The sequence below is a fragment of the Haemorhous mexicanus genome, chromosome 3, assembly GCF_027477595.1.
Source record: "Haemorhous mexicanus isolate bHaeMex1 chromosome 3, bHaeMex1.pri, whole genome shotgun sequence".
In the NCBI taxonomy this organism is placed as follows: Eukaryota; Metazoa; Chordata; class Aves; order Passeriformes; family Fringillidae; genus Haemorhous; species Haemorhous mexicanus.
The window spans coordinates 117025100-117036592 of record NC_082343.1 but is presented as its reverse complement, the minus strand read 5'-3'; the positions used below and the strand labels follow the sequence as shown (position 1 = coordinate 117036592).

Here is an 11493-nt window from a genome sequence, read left to right as displayed (position 1 = left end):
TCCGACAGCGCCACCTGCCGGGGGCGCGGGGTGGGGACACGCAGGGGACACGCGACAAGGGGGCGGCGGCACCGGGACAGAATCCCGGGGACAGAATTCCCGGGAAAGAATTCCTGAGACAGAATTCAGAGGGCAGAATTCCCGGGACAAAATCCCGGAGACAGAATCCCCAAGACATAAATACCAGGACAGAATCCCCGGGGCACAATTCCCAGAACAAAATCCCCTGGACAGAATTCCCAGGACTGAATTCCCGGGACAGAATCCTCAGAACAAAATCCCTGGGACAGAATTCCCGGGACAGAATACGGGGCAGAATTCCCGGGATCGGCAGCCCCGCTGGGGGGGGGCGTGGCTATGCAAATCTAGAGGCGTGGTTTTGCACACCCCCTCCTGTCGCTCTATGGGCGTGACCAGCTATATCAGGGGCGGGGTTTCCCATTGGGGGCGTGGCTAATGGGCGTGTCCCACAATTTGCTGACGGGGCGTGCTCGGTGGGCGTGTCCCTCGCTGTGGGCGTGTCCGGGGGCGTGTCCCCGCGGACGGCGGTGCCGGGGGGGGCCATGGCGTGGTCCCGGTACCAGCTGGGCCTGGCCGCGCTCATGCTCCTCACCGGCTCCATCAACACCCTGGCGGCCAAGTGAGTCCCCCAAAATCCCCCAAAATCCCCCCAAAATCCCCCGAACCCCCCGGGCCCCGCCCCGCCCCCCCCCGGTGTCGCGGTTGTGTCCCCGTGAGTGGCCTTGGGGACCCCTCCCTGCCCCCCCCGGGGGTTTGGGGTCACCTCGGTGTCCCCACCCCAAAGCGGGGGGATCCTTTTGGGGGGATCCTGCTCCTTTTGGGGTCGGAGGAGGAAATTTGGGCTCCTCCAGCCCATTTTGGGGTGGAGCCCCCCCCCCCCCCCCGGGTGCCCGTGCGGCTCCTCCCGCACCCCAAAATCCCGGGAAGCGCTGCGGTGACGTCATTCCCAACCCGCGCCGATCCCAAAATCTGCCCGGGCAGGGCGGACCTGCCAGGCCGGCTCATCCCGCGGGGATCCCAGCGGATCCCGGCCGATCCCAGCGGCTCCCGGCCGATTCCAGCCGATCCGGGCCGATCCCAGCGGATCCCGGACGATCCCAGCCCCGGAAGGGGAAACTGAGGCGGAGGGGACACGTGGGGTCCCAAAAAAGCCTCTTGCGACACCCCGGGAATGAGTCAGCCCCGAATCTCCCGGGATTGGCGGAAAACCGGGATGGGAGGGAGGGGTCCCGTGGGGGGTCCGGGGACATTCCCGGTTGGATTTGGGGGAGCCTGGGGGACATTTGGGGTCTGTGGAATGGGAAATCCGCATCCAGAGGGTCCTGCTTTGGCCAGAGGGTGGTTGGAGCACCCCAAAAAAAGGGGAATTTACCCCAGATTGGGGCTGGGGTGTCCCAGCCTGGGATCCAGCGATTTTATGGATCTGGTGTCCCTCAGGACCCGGATTTTTGGGACATGGGGAATGTCCCAATCGTTCCTGGTGTCCCTCAATTCCAGGATCTCAGATCCGCAGTTTTTGGGACATGGGGAGTGTCCCAATCGTTGCCGGTGTCCCTCAGGACCCGGATTTTTGGGACATGGGGAATGTCCCAATCGTTCCTGGTGTCCCTCAATTCCAGGATCTCAGATCTGCAGTTTTTGGGACATGGGGAGTGTCCCAGTCGTTCCCGGTGTCCCTCAATAATTCCAGGATCCCACATCCGGATTTTTTGGGACATGGGGAGTGTCCCATTCCCGGTGTCCCGTTCCCGGTGTCCCTCAGTTCCAGGATCTCAGATCCGCAGTTTTTGGGACATGGGGAGTGTCCCAGTCCTGATGTCCCAATTGTTCCCAGTGTCCCTCAATAATTCCAGGATCTCAGATCCGGAATTTTTGGGACATGGGGAGTGTCCCAGTCCTGGTGTCCCAGTTGTTCCCAGTGTCCCTCAGTAATTCCAGGATGTCAGATCCGGAGTTTTGGGACATGGGGAGCGTCCCAATCCTGGCGTCCCATTCCCGGTGTCCCATTCCCGGTGTCCCTCAATAATTCCAGGGTCCCAGATCCGGATTTTTGGGCCATGGGGAGTGTCCCATTCCCGGTGTCCTGGATTTATTAAAAAATCTGGATCTCGATCCAGTACCGATATCCAGCTGTGAGGGACAAAAACTCTGTAACAGTTCCGAGTTACAAAGTGTGTGTTTATTATGGGATGGCTCCCAAATACCCGCGGCCATTTCCAGGTGATCCCAGAGCCCTTTTATCTGGACAGGTACTGATTGCCCGAAATGCAAATATTCACAGCTTTGGTAATTAGCTCGAAAGCCATTGAGCATGCGCAGTTTGTTCCCTGTTCCCCTTTCGTGGGGAGGGGTCCCGAAATGAGGAAGTAAATCAAGTTTTCCTCAAGTTTTCCTCAAGTTTTCCTCCTTCTGACCTTTCTGCCTCCCCAGTGCCAATGTGACAAATTAACCCTTGGTGGGACTCCCACCCCCGCCCTCAGCTGGGTTCAGAACAGAGGAGTTTGTTTTGTGTTCCTACAATTGCCTTAATGTTCCCGAAGCCATTTATCAGTTTCTGTATTCTTCACCAGATCTCCAAACATTGTGCTGGCAATCAATTAATTATTAGTTAATGATTAGCTCTTAACTTCATCAAGGCCTACCCATGTGTTTTAATTAACTCAAATCAAGCTTATCTCGAACTAAAATCTTAATCCTCTAAAATCTCGGAATTCCTTAAAGTTTATGTCCCATCCCAATCCCAGTGTCCCATTCCCAGCTGTCACTCAATCCCGGGGTCCCAGATCCAGATTTTTGGGATGGAGGTGTCCCGTTCTTGGTGTCCCTCAGGATCCAGAGTTTTGGGACATGGGATGTCCTTTTTCCAGTGTCCTGTTCCCAGTGTCCCAATCCCAGTGTCCTAATCCCGGTGTCCTGTTCCTGGTGTCCTATCCCCAGTGTCCCTCAGGATCCAGAGTTTTGGGACAAGGGGTGTCTCATTCCTGGTGTCCCAATCCCGGTGTCCCGTTCCCAGTGTCCTGTTCCTGGTGTCCCATTCCTGGTGTCCCGTTTCTGGCTGTCACTCAATCCCTGGATCCCAGATCCAGATTGTTGGGTCAGGGGCTGTTCCATTCCCGGTGTCCCATTTCCAGCTGTCACTCAATCCCGGGGTCTCAGATCCAGATTTTGGGATGGAGGTGTCCCATTCTTGGTGTCCCTCAGGATCCAGAGTTTTGGGACATGGGATGTCCTTTTTCCAGTGTCCCGTTCCCGGTGTCCCAATCCCAGTGTCCATTCCCGGTGTCCTGTTCCTGGTGTCCCATTCCCAGTGTCCCTCAGGATCCAGAGTTTTGGGACAAGGGGTGTCTCATTCCAGTGTCCCAATCCCGGTGTCCCATTCCCAGTGTCCTGTTCCCGGTGTCCTGTTCCTGGTGTCCTAATCCCGGTGTCCCTCAGGATCCAGAGTTTTGGGACAAGGGGTGTCTCATTCCCGGTGTCCCAATCCCAGTGTCCCAATCCCGGTGTCCCGTTCCCAGTGTCCTGTTCCCGGTGTCCTATTCCTGGTGTCCCATTCCCAGTGTCCCTCAGGATCCAGAGTTTTGGGACAAGGGGTGTCTCATTCCCAGTGTCCCAATCCCGGTGTCCCATTCCCAGTGTCCTGTTCCCGGTGTCCCGTTCCCGGTGTCCTGTTCCTGGTGTCCTAATCCCGGTGTCCCTCAGGATCCAGAGTTTTGGGACAAGGGGTGTCTCATTCCCGGTGTCCCAATCCCAGTGTCCCAATCCCGATGTCCTGTTCCCGGTGTCCTGTTCCCGGTGTCCCATTCCTGGTGTCCTATTTCTGGCTGTCACTCAATCCTTGGATCCCAGATCCAGATTGTTGGGACAGGGGCTGTCCCAATCCCGGTATCCCGTTTCTGGCTGTCACTCAGGATCTGGAGTTTTGGGACATGGGGTGTCCCGTTCCCGGTGTCCCTTTCCCGTTCCCGGTGTCCATTTCCCGTTCCCGGTGTCCCATTCCCGGCTGTCACTCAATCCCGGGATCCCAGCCAGGGTTGCTCAGGCCGGGACAGCCCCAGCGGTGTCACCTTCCCTGGGGACATCCCGGCCCCGGAGGTGTCACCTGGGGGCGCTGCTGTCCCAGGGCACGGCCCTGAGTTCCGGGATTTCGGGATGATCCCGATCCCAATCCCTGCCCTGACCCCTCCCAGGTGGGCCGACAACTTCAGCGCTCCTGGCTGCGATGGGACGGAGGAGCACAAATTCCAGCACCCCTTCCTGCAGGTGAGATTCCCGATCCCAATACCCATTCCTGCAGGTGAGATTCCCAATCCCAGCCCCATTCCAGATCCCAGCCCCATTCCCGACCCCAACGCCCCTTCCTGCAGGTGAGATTCCCAATCCCAGTCCCATTCCCGACCCCAACGCCCCTTCCTGCAGGTGAGATTCCCGATCCCAGCCCCATTCCCAATCCCAGCCCCATTCCCAATCCCAGCCCCATTCCAGCTTCCAGCCCCATTTCCTGCTTCCAAACCCATTCCTGTAAGTGACAATCCCATTCCAGCTTCCAGCCCCATTATTCCCCTTTCCTAGCACTGATCCCTTTTTCCCATTTCCAGCCCCATTCCTACACATGAACCCCATGATTCCCATTTCCAGCCCCATTCCTACAGGTGATTCCCATTATTCACATTTCCAGCCCCATTCCTACAGGTGATCTCCATTATTCCAGCTTCCAGCCCCATTCCTGCAGGTGATCCCCCTTTTCCCATTTCCAGCCCCATTCCTACAGGTGATCCCCGCGTTATTCCCATTTCCAGCCCCATTCCTACAAGTGAACCCCATTATTCCCATTTCCAGCCCCATTCCTACAAGTGAACCCCATTATTCCCATTTCCAGCCCCCATTCCTACACTCGAACTCCATTATTCCCATTTCCAACCCTATTCCTACAGGTGATCCCCCCATTATTCCCATTTCCAACCCCATTCCTACAGGTGATCCCCATTATTCCCATTTCCAGCCCCATTCCTACAGGTGATCCCCCTTTTCCCATTTCCAACCCCAATCCTACAGATGATCCCCATTATTCCCATTTCCAGCCCCATTCCTACAGGTGAACCCCATGATCCCCATATCCAGCCCCATTCCTGCAGGTGATCCCCCTTTTCCCATTTCCAACCCCAATCCTACAGGTGATCCCCATTATTCCCATTTCCAGCCCCATTCCTACAGGTGATCCCCATTATTCCCATTTCTAGCCCCATTCCTGCAGGTGATCCCCCCATAATTCCCATTTCCAGCCCCAATCCTACAGGTGAACCCCATTATTCCCATTTCCAGCCCCATTCCTACAGGTGATCCCCCTTTTCCCATTTCCAACCCCAATCCTACAGATGATCCCCATTATTCCCATTTCCAGCCCCAGTCCTGCAGGTGAACCCCATTATTCCCATTTCCAGCCCCATTCCTACAGGTGATCCCCCCATTCCCATTTCCAGCCCCATTCCTACAGGTGATCCCCATTATTCCCATTTCTAGCCCCATTCCTGCAGGTGATCCCCCCATAATTCCCATTTCCAGCCCCAATCCTACAGGTGAACCCCATTATTCCCATTTCCAGCCCCATTCCTACAGGTGATCCCCCTTTTCCCATTTCCAACCCCAATCCTACAGGTGATCCCCATTATTCCCATTTCCAGCCCCATTCCTGCAGGTGAACCCCATTATTCCCATTTCCAGCCCCATTCCTACAGGTGATCCCCCCATTCCCATTTCCAGCCCCATTCCTACAGGTGATCCCCATTATTCCCATTTCCCGCCCCACTCCTACCCCTGAGCCCCTTTCCCACCCCCCAGCCCCTCATTCCCGCATTCCCTGTGTCCCTCAGGCCGCCGGGATGTTCCTGGGGGAATTCTCCTGCCTCCCGGTGTTCTACCTGCTGCTCCTGCGGGATCGGCGCCGCGCGGATCGGGATCCGGCCGCGATCCCGGCCCCTTCCCGACCCTTCAACCCCCTGCTGTTCCTGCCCCCCGCCCTGTGCGACATGGCTGGCACCAGCATCATGTACGTGGGTGAGTCCGCCACGCAATTCCCGCTTTTCCCGCCATGGAATCCCGCAAACCGCGGAATTTCCGGAAGTTTCCGTCAGGCCCTGAGCGCTTTTCCCGCCATTTCCCCACAGCTTTGAACATGACCAGCGCCTCCAGCTTCCAGATGCTCCGGGGCTCCCTCATCATCTTCACTGGGCTCCTCTCCGTGGCGTTCCTGGGCCGGAGGCTGGAGTGGAGCCACTGGTCGGGAATTCTGCTCACCATCCTGGGGCTGGCACTGGTGGGACTGGCGGATCTGCGCGGCACCGGCGGCACCGGGCACGGGCTGGCCGATGTCATCACAGGTATCCCGGGAATGCCGGGGCGGTGGGACACGAGCTGGCATCATGAGAATCCCGGGAATGCCAGGGCAGTGGGACAGGGGCTGGCATCACAGGAATGCTGGGGCGGTGGGACACGGGCTGGCATCACGGGCATCCCAGGAATGCCGGGCAGCGGGACAGGGGCTGGCATCACGGGAATGCCGGGGCGGTGGGACATGGGCTGGTATTGTGGGAATTACGGGAATGCCGGGGCAGTGGGACATGGGCTGGCATCACAGGAATGCTGGGGCGGTGGGACATGGGCTGGCATCACGGGAATGCCAGGGCAGTGGGACAGGGGCTGGCATCATGGGAATCATGGGAATGCCAGGGCAGTGGGACAGGGGCTGGCATCACGGGAATGCTGGGGCGGTGGGACACAGGCTGGCATCACGGGTATCCTGGGAATGCCGGGGCAGTGGGACACAAGCTGGCATCATGGAAATCATGGGAATGCCGGGGCAGTGGGACACGGGCTGGCATCGTGGGAATCACGGGAATGCCGGGGCAGTGGGACAGGGGCTGGCCGATCTCATCACGGGTATCCTGGGAATGCCAAGGGAGTAGGATGGCCTTGGGATGGTGGGGTCACTCTATGGCATGGCGGGAAAACTTCTTGGAATGGCGGGATTGCTCCTTGGGATGGCCGAAAAACTTCTTGGAATGGCGAGGTCACTCCATGGAACTGAGGGGGTAACTCCTTGGAATGGCAGGATCATTGCATGGGATGGTGGGAAAACTTCTTGGGATGGTAGGGTCATTCCTTGGGATAGTGGGAAAGGTCCTTGGAATGGCAGGTTCACTCCATGGGATGGCGGGATCCCTCCTTGGGATGGCAGGAAGACCTCTTGGAATGGGGGGATCACTCCTTGGGATCGGGGGATCACTCCTTGGAATTGGGGGGGAGGGGTCACTCCTTGGAATGGTGGGATCACTCCTTGGGATGGTGGGAAAACCTCTTGGAATGGGGAATCTCTCCTTGGAATGGTGGGGTCACACCTTGCAATGGCAGGATCACTCCTTGGGATGGTGGGATCACTCCTTGGAATTGGGGGATCATTGCTTGGGATGGAGGGGGTGTCACTCCCTGGAATGATGGGATCACTCCATGGAATGGCAGGAAAACCTCTGGAATGGGGGAATCTCTCCTTGGGATGGGGGATCACTCCTTGGGATGGGGGATGACTCCATAGAATTTGGAGATCACTCTTTGGAATGGTGGGGTCACTCCTTGGGATGGTGGGATCCCTCCTTGGGATGGCAGGACGACCTCTTGGAATGGGGGGATCACTCCTTGGGATGGGGGGATCACTCCTTGGAATTGGGGGGGGGGGGTCACTCCTTGGAATTGGGGGGGGGTCACTCCTTGGAATGGTGGGATCACTCCTTGGGATGGTGGGAAAACCTCTTGGAATGGGGAATCTCTCCTTGGAATGGTGGGGTCACACCTTGCAATGGCAGGATCACTCCTTGGGATGGTGGGATCACTCCTTGGAATTGGGGGATCATTCCTTGGGATGGAGGGGGTGTCACTCTCTGGAATGATGGGATCACTCCATGGAATGGCAGGAAAACCTCTGGAATGGGGGAATCTCTCCTTGAGATGGGGGATCACTCCTTGGGATGGGGGATCACTCCATGGAATTCTGAGATCGCTCTTTGGAATGGTGGGGTCACTCCTTGGGATGGGGGATCACTCCTTGGGATGACGGAATCACTCCTTGGAATTGGGGGATCATTCCCGGAATGGGGGGATCACTGAAGCACAGACAAACTAATTCAAGCTGGAAGGAAGGGTGTTTATCACAGCACGGGCAGGAGCGGAATATTGGGATATTTTCCCAAAGCCGTGAGTGCACGGGGAGTCGCAGACTCCTTCTCTCTGTTTATCCGGAAAGGTTTTACATATTCATACCTCATACATATTCATTACCCACCCACCTCATATTATAATTAGCTGAATATTCATTACGGCTGCGCAATTTTACTGCCTTAATTGGGTCGGTGGGGTTTTGAAATGAGGGAGGGGGAGGAAGAAAATCATCTTCCTCACGGGCCAGTCGGACCTTTTGGCCTGCTGGTCATGGTCTAAGCCTGTCCTAACTCTTAGATTATTCTTAAGGCCAGTTTTTTTATGGCCCCTGCCCTTTTACCGTGCTCCATCTGTCCCCTGTCGCTCCTAATTTTACTTTTCCCTGATATTTTTGGTTACTCTTTAACCACAGTCCGTGATTCCTGCTCAACTGAGCTCATTAACTCATTAACTCGTTAACTCATTTATGATCTTAACTAAAACATGCCGTGTTTCACTATCTTAATTAAATTTCCAGCCAGCCCCTGGACTGATCCGCGCTTTTCAATTAGCCTAATTACATTTCCAGCTGGCCCCTGGGCTCATCACTCATTGGAATGGGGGGAATCACTCCTTGGAGTGGGGGGAATCACTCCTTGGAATGCAGGGAATCACTCCTTGGAATGGGGGGAATCACTCCTTGGAATGGCAGGATCACTCCATGGAATGGGGGGAATCACTCCTTGGAATGGGGGGAATCACTCCTTGGAATGGGGGGAATCACTTCTTGGAGTGGGGAGAATCACTCCTTGGAATGGGGGGAATCACTCCTTGGAGTGGGGGGAATCACTCCTTGGAATGGGGGGAATCACTCCTTGGAATGGGGGGAATCACTCCTTGGAATGGCAGGATCACTCCATGGAATGGGGGAGGGTCACTTTTCCCCCATTTTCCTCCTCTCTTCCTTTTCCCTGTTTTCCCTGGTGTTTTCCCTGTCGTTTTTCCTGTTTTCCCCATTGTTATCCCGATTTTCCCTGTTGTTTTCCCTGTTGTTATCCCTGTTTTCCCTGTTGTTTTCCCTGTTGTTTTTTCCCTGTTGTTTTTTCCCTTTTGTTATCCCTGTTGTTATCCCTGTTTTCCCTCTTCTTGTCCCTGTTTTCCCTGTTCTTTCCCCCGTTCTTTTCCCTGTTTCCCCCGTTGTTATCCCGGTTTTCCCTCTTTTCCCAGGTGACCTCCTGATCCTGCTGGCCCAGGCCATCGTGTCCATCCAGATGGTGCTGGAGGAGAAATTCATCTTCAGCCACGACGTCCACCCGCTGCGCGCCGTGGGCACCGAAGGTCCGCCGTTCCCTCGGATCCCAGAGATCCCCCGATCCCCTCCAGCGGGAATTCCCGGGGCGACGCTGGGGCCGATCCGTGGTAAAACCGGGAATTCCCCGCAGGTCTTTTCGGCTTCTCCATCCTGGCGCTGCTGCTGGTGCCGCTGTCCTTCATCCCGGCGGGGCGGCTCTCGGGGAACCCTCGCGGCGTGCTGGAGGATCCCGCGGACGCCTGGTGCCAGATCCGCCGGGATCCCCTGATCCTGGTGGCGCTCCTGGGGAACATCGGGAGCATCTCCTTCTTCAACTTCGCGGGAATCAGCGTGACGCGGGAGCTGAGCGCGACCACGCGCACGGTGCTGGACAGCCTGCGCACGCTGCTGGTCTGGGCGCTCAGCCTGGCGCTGCGCTGGGAGCGCTTCCACGCCCTCCAAATCCCGGGATTCGCCCTGCTCCTGGCCGGAGCCGCGCTCTACAACGGCCTGCACCGCGCGCTGTGCCCGCCGTGGAGCGCCGGGAATGACGGGGACGGCGGAAGCGACGGCCGGGAGAGGGAAGCGCTGCTGGGAGGGGACGGTGATGGTGGCAACATCCAGGGATGAGCTGGTGTTCCTTGGGATTGGCGTGCTGGGGATTGGGATTGGGAATTGTCCTCGCAGGGAATGTCAGCCAGGGTGGAGAGGCTGTGCTGGCTCTTCCCGGTGGAATACAGACCCAGAGTTGGCTCTGCTGGAGCTTCTGCCCCATCCCAGGGGATTGGGACTGGACTGGGATTGGGATTGGGGCCACAGCCAGCTCTCCCGGAGTTTCTGCCCCATTCCCAGGGAATTGGGATGGGATTGGGGCTGGAGCCTCCCATTCCCCAGCCCATGTTCCCAATAAAGCCCCTCTGCCCATTTCATGGGGATCTCCGTGGGGATCCTGCAGAAATTTGGGAATTCTCAGGGATGGCATTGGACAGGGACTGTCCCCCAGGGTGTCCCAGCAGGATTTGCCTCTGGGAATGTTCTTGGGGACTGGGAATTGTCCTCAAGGGGAATGTCAGCCAGGAGTGGAGAGGCTGTGCCGGCTCTTCCCGGTGGGATACGGACCCAGAGTCAGCTCCCCTGGAGCTTCTGCCCCATTCCCAGGGGATTGGGGTGGGATTGGGACTGGATTGGGATTGGGATGAGTTGGGGGCTGGATTCACTCCCTTCCCAACCCATGTTCCCAATAAAGCCCCTCTGCCCATTCCGTGGGGATCTCTGGTGGGGATTCTGAGGAAATTTGGGAATTCTCAGGGATGTCATTGGACAGGGACTGTCCCCCAGGGTGTCCCAGCAGGATTTGCTTCTGGGAATGTTCCCAGGGATTGGGATTGGGAATTGTCCACACAGGGAATGTCATCCAGGGGTGGAGAGGCTGTGCCGGCTCTTCCCGGTGGGATACAGACCCAGAGTTGGCTCTGCTGGAGCTTCTGCCCCATTCCCAGGGGATTGGGGTGGAATTGGGACTGGATTGGGATTAGGATTGGGATGGGTTTGGAATTGAGATTGGGATGGGTTTGGAATTGGGATTGGGATGGGTTTGGGATTGGGATGGGATTTGGGCTGGATCCACTCCCTTCGCCACATCACGTTCCCAATAAAGCCCCTCTGCCCATCGCTCATTCCATGGGGAGATTCTGCAGGAATTTGGGAATTCTCGGGAATTTGGGAGATAACAAGGACTGTCCCCAAGGATGTCCCAGCAGGATTTATTCGCCAGGATCTCTTCCAGGGGGATCGGGACCTGGCAGTTCCCTTGGCAGGGAAGCTCTTCCCTGGCTCATGAGGGGCTGGAGATCCCATCCCGATGGGATCCGGCTGATCCTGGGTGTCCCACGGGATGGGGACAGGGCCTGGCACCGGGATCCATGGCACTGGGACAGGCCCTGGCAGTGCGATCCATGGCACAGGGACAGGCCCTGGCACTAGAATCTATGGCACTG

General features: G+C 57.2%; 1 protein-coding gene across 1 annotated transcript; it reads left to right on the top strand.

Moving 5' to 3' along the window:
- Positions 1 to 505: 505 nt before the first annotated feature.
- SLC35F6 (solute carrier family 35 member F6) lies at positions 506 to 11172 on the top strand. The gene is made up of 6 exons (XM_059843161.1): positions 506 to 640; positions 4209 to 4281; positions 5889 to 6072; positions 6183 to 6395; positions 9433 to 9543; positions 9648 to 11172. The coding sequence occupies exons 1-6, from the start codon at positions 564 to 566 to the stop codon at positions 10124 to 10126; spliced, it is 1137 nt and encodes a 378-aa protein (XP_059699144.1). The 5' UTR covers positions 506 to 563; the 3' UTR covers positions 10127 to 11172.
- The last annotated feature ends 321 nt before the right edge of the window (positions 11173 to 11493 follow it).

What these genes read in the sequence shown, in the direction of transcription:
- SLC35F6 (XM_059843161.1), top strand. Translation starts at nt 564, where the DNA reads ATGGCGTGGTCCCGGTACCAGCTGGGCCTGGCCGCGCTCATGCTCCTC. An exon ending in GCTGGCCGATGTCATCACAG is followed by an intron (nt 6,396 to 9,432) that starts GTATCCCGGGAA and finishes CTCTTTTCCCAG; the next exon opens with GTGACCTCCTGATCCTGCTG. An exon ending in GCGCGCCGTGGGCACCGAAG is followed by an intron (nt 9,544 to 9,647) that starts GTCCGCCGTTCC and finishes AATTCCCCGCAG; the next exon opens with GTCTTTTCGGCTTCTCCATC.